Consider the following 15120-nt stretch of genomic DNA (forward strand, 5'->3'; position numbering starts at 1 on the left):
CTTTTTCTATTTCATCCACAACATTGTCTTCTTGTCTGACTTATGTGCTTGCCAGGTTAGAGAGCGATGTCCCATCTTTTTGAGGGAATGTCATGCTCTTCTGCCATTGTTGGAGGAGATGGACAAACACATCACTGCCTTTTATCAAGCACTGGAGCAGGCCAGTCAGATTACTGCCACAGCCAGAGATGCAGACACACAGAGCCCAACCATGCACAGACACAAGTGGCAGGTACGACATCATCATCAGATTCAACTGTGGAAATACTGTAATTAGTCTTATATTCAACACTGTCTACATTGTGCTCAGGATTTGTTACAGCAGCAGCAGAGCTGTAAGCGATGTCTGTCGGTGATCGAGAGGAACCACCACACGGTGCAGAGGGCGCTCTCCAACAGCAAGGTGCTTCGGCACTTCGACACATGCCTGCTGCAGAAGATAGTTGCTGATGTACAAGGCTCAGCCCAGGTCAGACTACTAAAGGTTTGCATGTACTAAAACACATGCCATTTTGCGTCTCTGTCTTCATTAATACATCAAAACGCCCACAATACTGGGAGGAGAAGATGCAAATATAATTATTTAGCACATGCAATGTGATTTGCCAACACTTTAGCACGTGTCAGAAGGACGTGCAAACTGACAGTTCCACACATGGCTGCAGGATCAGTGCTTGCGCTGCACAGACAGACTAGATACCTCCATCCTATATGTGTGTGTGTCAACATTTTGGACGGTCATATAAAAAATATCAGACATGTCGTCTATATCATTTCATAATTTTATAGCTCCTGGAGGATTCAAATGGAGGATCAAAACAAATTCAATTACGTTTTAGTGACCTTTAATATTTTTAACGCCGTTAGCTTTTTCCACAAATACATATTATTCCTCCATCAATTTTCTACAGCTTGTCCCTCTCGGGGTCGCGGGTGTGCTGGAGCCTATCCCAGCTGCACTTGGGCGGAAGATGGGGTACACATAGACAAGTCGCCACCTCATCGCAGGGCCAACACAGATAGATAGACAACATTCACACACACATTCACACACTAGGGCAGGGGTGGGCAATTAATTTTTACCGGGGGCCGCATGAGCAACCCGAGCACTGCTGGGAGGGCCACATCGACAATATTTCAATTAAATTTTGCTCAATATTATTTTTGATATATACCGTAAGATAAATAATAATAATAATAATAATAATAATAATTGTAATACTTCAACATAGTGTGTGTAACAGCATTCCATGACTAATATAAATAAATTAACATTAATAATAAATGACAGTAAAATAAGCACACGTATGACTGAGGAGTCATAGCGTAACTTTGTGTGGTGTTTGAGTTGTCCGACTTTTTGTGTGGCCATAAACGCACCAGTGGTTTAGTGCTATGCGTGTTGGTGACAGATGACAAGTTGGTTTTGGCCTGGTTTGTACGGCAGAAAATGACTAGTTTTTCGAGATAGAATTGTTTTACTCATGTTTTTGGTGTGGTTATGTCCGAATATAAACAGTTTTGCTCAATAAAGTGATCGATATAATTCCTGTCCTCGAAGCATCTCGATAGACGTTACAATAATTGAACGATGTTCAATTGAACGGTGTTGACGAACACCGTTAGGGCCGCTTGTTGTCACTGTCACTCAGAGTTGCATTGCAAAATTACATAGAACAAATGTGTTTATTTTGTTTACAATTCAGATGGGATTTGATTTGGTGCGCGGCATATATTTGCTGCGCGCAGCAGACGCTTGAGCAGTGCGCAATTGCGCAGGCACGCACCTTAGAGGGAACGTTGCTTTGCAGTCCATGTCTTGTTGGAAACACGCCATTCTTCATCAACTTTTCTCTTTTTAGCGTCTCGGGTGTAATCCGTGCATCACTTGTCGCTGCATGTGCACCTTCACTCACAGGTTACACACGGACACACGCACATAAATAATAATTTTCAAAATAAAAGCAGCACAGTTGTATTGCGCGCACGACATAGATGTTTTTTCAACTTTATTTTGTAATTTGTTATTGCAGCTGTTCACATTCACTCACAATCACGCACACACATACGTCCACACGGAAGTAATACAAATAACGATTTTCAAAACAAAAGCAGCACCGTTGTATTGCACACTCGACATAGATACTTTTTTAAATTTATTTAGTAATTTATAATTGGCCTCACGCGGGCCGGACAGGGACGCACAAAGGGCCGGATGCGGCCCGCGGCCCGCAGAATCCCCAGGTCTGCACTAGGGCCTGATTAGTGTTACCAATCAACCTATCCCCAGGTGCATGTCTTTGGAGGTGGGAGGAAGCCAAATGTTTCTTATATGAAAAAAACTTAAGTCTGCATTTTTATGCGTCATGATCAGATTAAGTAGAGCCTCTCACCGATGAGCGCAACTTCAGCTGTAAAAAAAAAAAGGAAAAAAAAAGGTGTGAATGTAGATGCACTGCATGACTGCTTCTAAAATGCCATAAAAAGTAGTAAATGTCTCCTGCTTGTTTGAAAACAAAGCAAAATGCCACAGGTAGGAGCATGATAACATGAATGTGCAGTAAATAAGAGTGTTTCCGTGGTGATGCACTGCATAGTACACGCAAAATCCTGATTTATTAATAAATAAGGCGGTTTGCACCACTTCTCAATTGCACACGCAGTGAGAAAATCGCACGCAACACACCCAGTAATAGTTCAATTCAGTTCAGTTAATTTCAAACAAGCATACATCACATATTTCCAGTTGTTTCATTACAGCATGTCCGAAAAGGAGCAGGAAGAAGCAGAGCTTATTTATTAATCTTACCCCTTTTCATATCATTGCAGTTTTATCCCATTTCTTTGTTCTCTGTAACAGAAAAGTGAATGAATAAATAATAAATAAATATACCATAAGTAAATAAATATTAAATACATAAATAATCATTAGCTTTCTCCTTTTTTTTAATGCTTCAAGATATTTATGCTAAATAATCTTCTGTGTACTTTGTGAACACTCATAGTTTGAACAGTCTCTTAAACCTAATCATATTAGTGCTTTGTTTGATTTTCTTGCTTATCCATTTAATAATTTAATTCCACATACTGATATTCTAAAGGTCTTAAGTGTTGTACACGCATACCAATGTTTTAAATTAGATTTTCCTCTAAGGTTATATTTTTCGTCTTTTGTTGAGAAGAATTGTTGTACATTGTTGGGCAGCAGGTTATAGTTTGTTGTGTACATCATTTTAGCTGTTTGCATATGCACCAAGTCGTTGAATTTCAATATTTTCGATTCAATAAATAAAGGGTTTGTATGTTCTATATATCCAACATTATGTATTATTCTAACTGATCTTTTTTGGAACACCGTGTGTGAATGAAGTTCACATTTTTAGTTGTTTTCAGTATTTCTACACAATAACTCATATATGGTAACACGAGCGAGCAGTAAAGAATATGAAGTGATTTTTGGTCCAGTACATGTTTTGCTTTATTCATTATTGACGTGTTTCTTGCTACTTTATGTTATATATTTTTTACATGAGGTTTCCAGTTAATTTTATCATCTATTATTATACCCAAATCATTTTTTCTTTTACCCTTTCAATATCTACTCTGTCTATTTGTATTTGTGTTTGACTTTCCCTTCTACTGTTACCAAATAGCATTATTTTATTTTATTATTATAATTTTTTTAGCTTCTGTGTGTTCTCTCCTGGACAAAGAGTACACACTATTTTATAGATTACACCCGCTGTTTCATCCATCCATCCATCCATTTCCTACCGCTTATCCCTTTTGGGGTTGCGGGGGGTGCTGGAGCCTATCTCAGCTGCATTCGGGCGGAAGGCGGGGTACACCCTGGGCAAGTCGCCACCTCATCGTAGGGCTAACACAGATAGACAGACAACATTCACACTCACATTCACACACTAGGGCCAATTTTAGTGTTGCCAATCAACCTATCCCCAGGTGCATGTCTTTGGAGGTGGGAGGAAGCCGGAGTACCCGGAGGGAACCCACGCAGTCAGGGGGACAACATGCAAACTCCACACAGAAAGATCCCGAGCCCGGGATTGAACTCAGGACTACTCAGGACCTTCGTATCGTGAGGCAGACGCACTAACTCCTCTTCCACCGTGCTACCCGCTGTTTCGCGCGTGGTATTTGGATTTTAGTATAAATCAGGCCCTAAATTAACCCAAACACTGGTAAAAAAAAATTACTAGACGAACAAAAACAGCCAGGAGGCCACAACAACAGGGCTCATGTCTCATTAATTGAAGAAAATAAATACAGTACAATTACGACAGTTGAACGCTGATGATGCTCGCTCTTCTCTGTCAGGCTCTGCTGAAAGAGGTCGGTGAATGGAGAAGGCAGCAAGAGGCCAACAGCTCCCTGGGGAGGAGGTTTGAGGAATCCCGACAAGATCTGGAGAGAGTGCTACAGACAGCCCAGGAGTGTTTGGGAGAGAGCGGAGACGCCGAGGAACTACTGAAGACGCACACAGTAAGATGAAAGCCAATAGTTTCCCCCTGGAGACTACAAAATACATCATTACACCATACCATAGCAATCCCCAACACAATGCAAGTAGCGCCCTAGCCATGACATCACAGAAATCCGATTGGATGTTAGTGAGTGCTTTGAGGTGATGCCATGACATCATTGCCTCATCAGTGCCTTTCAACCTGGGTGTGGTTATTCACGCCGGTTTCTATTTCTGTCATACAGGATTTTTTCAGCCAACTGGATCAGCGTGTGCTGAGCGTCTTCTTGAAGGCATGTGACGAGTTGACCGACATCTTACCAGAAGAAGAGCAACAGGGGCTACAAGAGACAGTCCGCAGGCTGCACAAGTACTGGAAGGTTAGAGGATTGACACACTTAATACCACGCTCACCAATTAATCATCATAGTATGGGCAGGCATAACTGATATTTGAAAAATGTAACCAAAAGGGTGCCTGTGCTTGGATAGAGTTCACACTTTTAGTGTTTAGAAAAATTAACCTCATAGAAAAAGTTGCAATCATACCGTAAATGTGTATCATTTTGAGTTACATTATGCAGTTGTTGTAACGCTCTGGTCGCATGACAGCGATAACTGCCGTGTACCCAGGTTACAGAAGCCGATCGTGCAGCGTTCAGGTAATCTTAGACAAAAACACAAGACGAGTGCAGCAGGAGATGCACCGGTGCATAGGGAAGGCTATGCAATGACAAAATAATAAAACAGGCTTCAAAGTAAAGTAACAGAATGACTGGAGAGCAGCAAAACAGTTTACCTCTCAGAATTAGTGTACAAACAAACACAATATCCCGACAAAGAATGGTGGCCCAGGCTTGCCTTAAATCATGGGTGTCAAACTCTGGCCCGCAGGCCAAATTTGGCCCGCCATGTAATTTCACTTGGCCCGTGAGGTGATATCAAATTAACACTAGAGCTGGCCCGCCGACTATATAGAGCGGCGGTGCCGCGGGACACCGCTAATTCTCATGCTTGCCAAACCTCCCGGGAGACTCACAAATTTCAGTGCCCCTCACGAGAATTGTAACGTCCCCTTTTCGTCCAGTCCAACGAGTGCTGGCTCAGTTACATAATATGTGCGGCTTTGGCAAGCACACAGAAGTGAATGCAACGCATACTTGATTTTCAGCGATACAGGTTACACTGAGGGTGCCAGTATAAAAACCTTTAACATTGTTAGAAATATACGCCACACTGTGAATCCACACCAAACTAGAATGAAAAACACATTTCGGGAGAACATCCGCACAGTAACACAACATAAACACAACAGAACAAATACCCAGAACCCTTTGCAGCACTAACTCTTCCGGGACGCTATAAGGTGTGTGTGTGTGTAGCGGGGGTGTATATTGTAGCGTCCCGGAAGAGTTAGTGCTGCAAAGGGTTCTGGGTATTTGTCCTGTTGTGTTTATGTTGTGTTACTGTGCGGTTGTTCTCCCAAAATTTGTTTGTCATTCTTGTTTGGTGTGGATTCACAGTGTGGCGTATATTTCTAACAATGTTAAAGTTGCTTATACGGCTACTCTCAGTGTAAACTGTATCGCTGTTGATGAAGTATGCTTTGCATTTACGTGTGTGTGTGCGTGCAGGAGCCGCTCATATCTTGTGACTGGGAGGGCACGTTGTAAGAAGGGATGAAAAGCGGACGTGACGTCAGCTCGTAGAGGACGTTAAAAGCAGTGTCTGTAAGGCACGCCCCCAAGACTGTGGAATACGAGATATAATGACTGATGAACACCTTCGTTTGATAATGAGGGATGCCTCAGCTCAACGCCTGAGCCCCGACATTAATGAACTAGCATCCAAGAAAAGATGGCAGGTATCTGGCTTGGGCGCATCAGATTAGATCAGTGTGTTGCAAACTGAGCAGTTTAAAGTCCTGAATGGTTGTTTTATTCATTATTTTATTTTCAAATTTATTAGCCTGTGGAAAAAGTTAATGTTGATATTTACCTCAGAAGGCTGCAAATAGAAAAGAGGCATTCAATTTTTATTTAAATTGTATTTGATATAGAGTTTAGAGTTAGAGTTTGAGTTTATTTCGAACATGCAAGCATACAACATGATACATAGCAATTTCCAGTTTCTCTTTTCAACATGTTCGAAAAGGAGTAGGAAGAAGCAGAGCTTATTTAATCCTACCCCTTTTCTTTACATAACAGTTGCTGAAACTTTTTTATTCACTTCCTGTTCTCAATTTATTCACAATAAACTCCATAGGTAATCACAATAAAAATAAATAAATAAATAATAGTAAGAATTTAATAATAATAATTGGTGAAGAAAGTCATATTTCATATGATGAGATAAGTAAGATTACTTTAAGAATGAATGAATGGATGGATGAAATAAATTGAAAATGTTTGTCATGGTTCTTCTTCTTTGTACTTTGTAAACACTTTAAGTTTGAAGAGTTTCTTGAAGTGGATCATATTAGTACATTGTTTGATTGCTTTGCTTAATCCATTCCATAATTTAATTCCACATACTGATATACTGAAGGTCTTAAGTGTTGTACGTGCGTACAAATGTTTTAAATTACATTTTTCTCTAAGATTATATTTCTCCTCTTTTGTTGAGAAGAATTGTTGTATATTCTTGGGTAGCAGGTTATAGTTTGCTTTGTGCATAATTTTAGCTGTTTGCAAATTCACTATGTCGTGGAATTTCAGTATCTTTGATTCAATAAATAAAGGATTTGTATGTTCTCTATATCCAACATTATGTATTATTCTAACTGATCTTTTTTGTAACACCGTTAATGAATGAAGTGTACTTTTGTAATTATTTCCCCATATTTCTACACAGTAGCTCAGATATGGTAACACTAGTGAGCAGTATAGAATATGAAGTGATTTTTTGTCTAGAACATGTTTTGCTTTATTCATTATTGACGTGTTTCTTGCTACTTTATGTTGTATATTTTTTACGTGAGATTTCCAGTTCAATTTATCATCAATCATTATACCTAGAAATTTGGTTTCATTTACTCTTTCAATTTCTATTCCGTCTATTTGTATTTGTGTTTGACTTTCTCTTCTGCTATTACCAAATAGCATTATTTTAGTTTTACTAAGATTCAACGATAGTCTGTTTTTGTCAAACCATCTTTTTAATTTGTTAATTTCTTCTGTTATTATTTGTATTATCTCCTGTGTGTTCTCTCCTGAACAAAACGCTGTTGTATCATCCGCAAATAATACTAACTTTAAATCTTTTGTAACTTTACAAATGTCATTTATATAGAGATTGAATAATTTAGGTCCTAATATTGATCCCTGAGGTACACCACAGGATATATTTAGCGTTGTAAACATGTGTTCGCCTAGCTTCACGTATTGTTTCCTGTTCGTTAGATAACTTCTTATCCAGTTTAAGACTAACCCTCTGATGCCATATCGTTCTAGTTTTTTGATTAAAATATTGTGATTAATTGTGTCAAATGCTTTAGTTAGATCCATAAAAACTGCTGCTGCATATTTTTTAGTGTCTATTGCATTGGTAATTTCTTCTGTAATTTCAATTAAAGCCATTGAAGTTGAGACATTAGCTCTGTATCCATATTGGTTCTCTTCGAGTATTCTATTTTTATTTATGAAACTCTCTAATCTGTTATTAAAACAGTTTTTCAATGATTTTAGAAAATTGTGGAAGTAAAGAAACAGGTCTATAATTTGTAAATTGATGTTTATCTCCAGTCTTATAAATTGGTGCAACTTTAGCTGTTTTCATTTTGTTTGGGAATGTACCTGTTTGAAATGATAGATTACTAATATACATTAATGGTCCTGAGATCTCTTCTATAACCTTTTTTATCGTTTCCATAACAATTCCATTACAATCAGTTGAAGTCTTAGATTTACATTTTTTCACGATTGTAACTATTTCCTCCTGTGTCACATTACTGAGGAACATGGAATTGGGATTTCGCTCTATGGTATCATTATAGTCCTCAATTGGAACTGGGTCTGGAATCCTTTCTTCCAATTTTGGTCCAATATTTACAAAATAATTATTGAAGCTTTCAACTACTTCCTTTATGTTGTCATTGTTTTTATTTCCGTCTAAAAAGTATTGAGGGTAGTCCCTCTTTGTGCCATTTTTAATAATGCTATTGAGGATGCCCCATGTTGCTCTCATATTATTTTTGTTCCTGTCCAATAATTCACTGTAATATTCTTTTCTACATGATCGTAGTATGTCTGTTAACTTGTTTTTATACTTTTTGTACTTAATTTCTGCCTCTATAGTTCTTTGTGCTATAAATTCTCTATATAGTGTATTCTTCTTCTTACAAGCATTTTTTAATCCTTTTGTCATCCATGGTTGATTATTCTTTCTCTGTTTATTACTAAGTTGTATCCATGGACAATGTTTGTCATAAAGTATTATGAACTTGTTTAGGAAATGTTCATATGCTTCATCAACCTCTTTTTCATTGTACACATTGTCCCAACCTTGCTTTTGTAGCTCAATTTTGAAAGCAGTCATCCTCTTCTCTGTGCACAGTTTTCGAAATGTCCTTTTGTCTTCCATGTTCTTCTTGTAGTGTCCATCATATATTGTAAAAACTGGCAGATGATCACTAACGTCGGTTATAAGTAGACCACTTGTAGTGTTATTGTCAAACTCATTGGTAAAAATATTATCAATAAGCGTGGCACAGTGTGCTGTGATTTTTGGATATAAACTGATGCTGTACATTGTATCAATGAAGTCATCAATAGACTTTTGCTTGTTAGGGTTCAATAAGTCAATATTAAAGTCACCACATAAGAACATTATTCTTTGACCATTATCCATGTAAGTAGCCTTGATCCATTCTTCAAATGTTTCTATACTTGACTTAGGTGATCTATATATACAACTGATGAAAATGTTTTTGCTTTTTTCCTGACATATTTCAATGGTTATACATTCTAAGATATTATCTATAGCAAATGACATGTTTTTTACCACTTTGTAGTTCAGGTTCTTCATCACGTATACAGCTACTCCTCCTCCATTTTTGTTGGTTCTGTTGATGTAGTTTAGTTCATATCCCTCCAGATCAAAATCTATTCCTTTTTTATCATCAATCCATGTTTCTGTGACAGCAATTACTTTGAAGGGTTCGTTGATGTGTTCCAAAAAGTTCTTAATATTGTTGTAGTTTGCATACAAGCTTCTGCTATTAAAATGAATGATTGACAATTTGTTATCGCATGTAATGTTGCTATTATATTGATCATCTGTATAATAAAAACAATTATTACTGATGTGGGAGAAAAAATTTGTATCTGGATCTATATCATTTTCCAAATCCTGGTTTTTGTAATCTTTGTTGCAGAAATTTTTTAGTTCCATATTTTCTTGTTCAACAATCTTTGATGTTGTTTCAATAATCTCAATAAGTGTAGGTGGATGCAATCCTGAATGTAGGTCCTCTTGTTTAGTCGTCCCTTGGAACATAGTAGTGTTGATGCTGAATTTGGGTGTTTGTTTTCTGTCAGAGTCCATTATCATCGTTGTTTTGGTAGCTGTGTAAACTTTAAAAATTGTCCAGGTCCTTGATGTCATGGACAACAATTACTCTTGCTTCTGGACCTCCATTCAGCTTGATGTAGATTTTAAAGTTGGTGCTCCAAGTTCCCTGGATTTTTCCCTGCCTTCTCAAGTCGCGTGCTTTCTTGGCGATTCCAGCATTGCGTTTTGTGAGATGCTCATTCATGTACACATTTGTTCCTTTCAGCTTCTTTCCCTGTCTCAGCAATGCCATTTTAGATTTTCTGTTTACGAGTTTCACGAGCACGACTGGAGTGGCGTTGTTGTTTCTTCCGTTCAGTGGGATGCATGTTTCGATGGTATTAATGTCAATTTCAATTTCCTTTGATTGCAGAAAGTTGACCACTTGCTGTTCTGCTGAGATCATATCCATTTCATCTGGTTCACCTTCATTATTCACAGCTTTCGCATAGGATCTTGGTTTAATTCGGTGCCCAGTCACGATGAAATCATTCATTCGTTTGTCCTGATCCATTTCATCTATGATGTTCCTCAACATGTTGTTGTCTTCTTGAAGGGTCTTCATTCGTTTGCCCATTTCAGTGGCTTCATTATTTCTTCTGTTGTTCTGAGATTGCAGATTTTCTATATTTTCCTGCAGACTTTTCACATCTTGTTGGTGTTCTGTTGTTACTTTTCTCAGATATTCTTTCAATTCTTTCATTTCTTTCATTTCTTTTTTCATTTCTTTCATTTCTTCTTTCATTTCTTTCATTTCTTTTTTCATTTCTTTCATTTCTTCTTTCATTTCTTCAAGTATTTGTAGTATCACTTCTTGATTCCCATCATGTCCTGTGTCCAACCTCAAATCTTGTTCCCAGTTGTGTTCTGTAACAGGTGACCCCGAAGGTTTCGGGATTTCAATCTTTTTTTTACCTTTTCTCATCGCGGCAGTCACTGACGTCACTGCCTCGTGCTTGTGTCTTAACGGCAGTTGCTTCTTTAGCGACTTGCGGCACTTTAACTTGTTTTTTCCAACAATTTCGTATCTTGCACTGTTCAGAGATCAATTTGAGGTGTCAGCCTGTCAACTTATATCACTCTGCGACGTCAGGATCACTTTAAAACAGCTGTAAACTCGCCGTAGCTTTTGGTTGCTAGGCAACCGCTTTGAACTGCGGCAAGGCGCCTTTGGCTTGAGTCTAACGGCTCTCCCAACTCGCCTTCTTTCAGCGTATCAGTGCCTCTCAACTGACCAAAATCAGATTGAAGATGCCAGGGTACTCTCCTGTGGCTGTGATCGCAAATCAGTGGTCAAAATCTTCAGATTTAACAAAAAACTCCGGTAGCAAGAGCGGAGCCTTTCTCTTTTGTGTCCTTTCTCATTGACAGGAAGTGACGTAGTTGATATGCCATTGATATTTTTTAATTATTATTATTATTTGAAACTCGATTTTGCATGTCACTATAAAGTTATATAAGCCTTGCTTGTTCAATATTTAATGCGAAACTTGTTTGGATCCCTATCAAAAAGGTTAATTTGTTCAACCTTGGCCCGCGGCTTTGTTCAGTTTTAAATTTTGGCCCACTCTGTATTTGAGTTTGACACCCCTGCCTTAAATAGTCCTAATTGCTAACACAAAGCAGGTGTGTGAATCAGTGCTCAGGGACAGACGTGAAGCGGTTACGGGAAAACACCAACATAACAGGGAGAGCCACCAAAATTAGAGCACAGGACAGGAAGTCAAACACTAAACACAGGAAAAACCCAACAAACTCAAAATACGGCATGATCTGGTAAAAACAGAGCATGACAGCTGTGGCTCTATGGAGTCCAATTTGAATGTAAAATATTTTGCCTCATTTTACTTTTAATGAGAACGCATTGCTTTTTTTTTTTGGTTGGAATTGGTGGTTAAATCACCAAAAATGATTCCCGGGCGCGGCCACCGCTGCTGCCCACTGCTGCCCACTGCTCCCCTCACCTCCCAGGGGGTGATCAAGGGTGATGGGTCAAATGCAGAGAATAATTTCGCCACACCAAGTGTGTGTGTGACAATCATTGGTACTTTAACTTTAACTTTAACTTTTTACCAAGACACTCACTGCCACAAAATTAGGTAAATGTGCAAAAAAAATGCCCAATACAATAGCTGCATCAAAATTCATTTGTAATAGTTGCTGTGTTGTATCTCAGGACATTCAGGGTGAGGTACCATCCCACCTGCTCCGTCTGAAAGTAGAGCTGGAGCAGAGTCGAGTAGAGGCCGTCCTGCAAGACTGCAGAGCAGAGCTTCACCGAGAAATCCAAGCCCTTTCGTACACCTCAACCAGTGAGCATGTGGTCAAAGAGCATAGAGTGAGCCTCGTTAGATTCATAATAAAATCACTGGGTGTCGTCATCATCATCACATCCCTCTCTTTCTCTTTTCCTCAGGCGTTCTTCAGGGAACGCACACCTCTGACTTTGTGCGAGAAGAGGATTAGGAACATGGAGTATCTGTGTCATAAATTGCCTGACAACGATGTGGCTTACAGAAGGCTAGATTCTACCAAGAAGGCTGTAGAGGAGGTTACAGAGCAGGTCAGGAGCACCAGCCTGCAGCTGGAACAGCATCCTGATAAGTGGAAAGAATGGAATGATAGGTACATGTTCATTTGGATGCTTTCCTGGCCTTGCACACAGAACAGGGTCTAAAATGCTTGTTTTCCCTACAGGTTTTGTGAGCTCTCAGACTGGCTCTCTTCTCAGAGGAGGCTCTTTAATGAGACTGCAAGAACTTCCACAAGTCAGGAGCAAGTTGAAGCTGCCATGCAGGTGAGCATATTATACATGCTCTATTTGCATGCGCTTTGCTCAAATCTAGCTAACCAGCGCTGTTATTAAATTAATTTTAGGCAGTGCAAGCTTCAGAACATGCCCGAGAAGAGAACCTATTGTGGCTTAAGAGCCGTCTTTGTAGCTTAACTGACGTGAGTTCTGAACTGGAGATACAGAGACAGCAAACAGCCCTGACCAAACTTTCAGCTGATTTTAGGGACCTTTTTTCATCACTGTGTCAGGTATGCCAAGTTGCCAACCCTTAAAGTGTGCAATGTAACCTTGCTTTCATTTGGCCTGACCCCAAAACTTCTTTACTCACAGGGTGGTGGAGAGGGCTCAAGTGCGTTCCAGTTTGAGGAGCTTAGGGAGGATGTGCGTGGCGCTTTGAAGGAGGTCCTGAAAGCCGGAAAAGAAGCCGGAGAACAGATCAGCAGGATTCTGGATGCTGAGGACTTGAAGGAAGCCCAGGACCTATTCCTTATTCACCAGGTTTGCATACAGAGTTGTTTTTATATATATATATATATATATATATATATATATATATATATATATATATATATATATATATTCAAAATAATAGCAGTCCCACATCACTAGCAAGATAACCCACTTTGTTAGAATGTCAACTTCTACACGTCAAGTAAGTTTCTACAAGGTTTAGTAAAATTATAGAAAACAAACAGACCCAGCAGACATGACGTGCATGCTGCTGATTCTGTGAACCTGAAACGTTTACTGAAAAGTAAAAAAATAATAGCAGTCCTAAGTAAAATGAATGAGGTCATTGATTATGTGAAAAAAATAGGTGTTAAACACTTGGCTCTTATTTAAGGATCAAAGCAACTGACGCTGCATATGCTGGCTGTGCAATTGTCCTTGAAAAACAGAGTAAAATTAATAAAAGAGGGAAAAAAACAATAAGGAAGTGCAGAAAATGATAGTCTGTTCAGCAAAAAGTATATCAAACGCTTTAAAATGGCAGCCAAAACCAGAAACGCGAGGAAGAAAAAGAAAAACGACTATTCGAATGGATCACTATCAATCATCAATTAATCAAAGTTTACTTATATAGCCCTTAATCACGAGTGTCTCAAAGGGCTGCACAAGCCACAACGACATCCTTGGCTCAGATCCCACATCAGGGCAATCAATCAATCTATCAATGTTTATTTATATATCCCTAAATCACAAATGTCTCAAAGGGCTGCACAAGCCACAACGACATCCTCGGCACAGAGCCCACACAAGGGATGTCGATGTGAATGACTATGAGAAACCTTGGGGAGGATCGCATATGTAGGTAACCCCCCCTCTAAGTACAGTCCCTAGTGGATCCAACATAACAGTGAGAGTCCAGTCCATAGTGGGGCCAGCAGAAGACCATCCCGAGCGGAGACAGGTCAGTAGCGCAGAGACGTCCCCAACCGATGCACAGGCGAGCGGTCCACCCCGGGTCTCAGCTCTGGACAGCCAGCACCTCATCCATGGTCACCGGAACCGGAATAACCCAGCGAGGGGGCAGAGGAGAAAAGAAAACGGAAGATCAACTGGTCTAAAAAAGGGGGGTCTATTTAAAGGCTAGAGTATACAAATGAGTTTTAAGAAGGGACTTAAATGCTTCTACTGAGGTAGCATCTCTAACTGTTACCGGGAGGGCATTCCATAGTACTGGAGCCCGAACAGAAAACGCTCTGTAGCCCGCAGACTTTTTTTGGGCTCTGGGAATCACTAATAAGCCGGAGTTCTTTGAACGCAGATTTCTTGCCGGGACATATGGTACAATACAGTCAGCAAGATAGGCTGGGGCTAGACCGTGTAGTATTTTATACGTAAGTAGTAAAACCTTAAAGTCACATCTTAAGTGCACAGGAAGCCAGTGCAGGTGAGCCAGTATAGGCGTAATATGATCAAACTTTCTTGTTCTTGTCAAAAGTCTAGCAGCCGCATTTTCTACCAACAGTAATCTTTTAATGCTAGACACAGGGAGACCCGAAAATAATACGTTACAGTAATCGAGACGAGACGTAACGAACACATGAATAATGATCTCAGCGTCGCTAGTGGACAAAATGGAACAAATTTTTGCGATATTACGGAGATGAAAGAAGGCCGTTTTAGTCACACTCTTAATGTGTGACTCAAACGAGAGAGTTGGGTCGAAAATAATACCCAGATTCTTTACCGAGTCGCCTTGTGTAATTGTTTGGTTGTCAAATGTTAAGGTGGTATTATTAAATAGATGTCGGTGTTGAGCAGGACCGATAAATAGCATTTCCGTTTTCTTA

General features: G+C 39.4%; 1 protein-coding gene across 2 annotated transcripts in view; it reads left to right on the forward strand.

Annotated features, from left to right (window-relative positions):
• Positions 1 to 15120, forward strand: part of syne1a (spectrin repeat containing, nuclear envelope 1a) — a 178765-nt gene that overhangs the window by 37929 nt on the left and 125716 nt on the right. Inside the window, exons 21-29 of one of the 2 annotated variants that reach the window (XM_062044566.1) lie at positions 56 to 232; positions 311 to 469; positions 4336 to 4500; positions 4726 to 4860; positions 12206 to 12367; positions 12446 to 12654; positions 12727 to 12826; positions 12907 to 13071; positions 13154 to 13321. In XM_062044566.1, coding sequence (XP_061900550.1) covers positions 56 to 232; positions 311 to 469; positions 4336 to 4500; positions 4726 to 4860; positions 12206 to 12367; positions 12446 to 12654; positions 12727 to 12826; positions 12907 to 13071; positions 13154 to 13321 — 1440 coding nt within the window. Of the gene's footprint in view, positions 1 to 55; positions 233 to 310; positions 470 to 4335; positions 4501 to 4725; positions 4861 to 12109; positions 12368 to 12445; positions 12655 to 12726; positions 12827 to 12906; positions 13072 to 13153; positions 13322 to 15120 lie in introns of those variants that run through there. The other variant, XM_062044564.1, reaches the window with a different exon arrangement.

Source organism: Entelurus aequoreus, linkage group LG04, assembly GCF_033978785.1.
Source record: "Entelurus aequoreus isolate RoL-2023_Sb linkage group LG04, RoL_Eaeq_v1.1, whole genome shotgun sequence".
NCBI lineage: Eukaryota > Metazoa > Chordata > Actinopteri > Syngnathiformes > Syngnathidae > Entelurus > Entelurus aequoreus.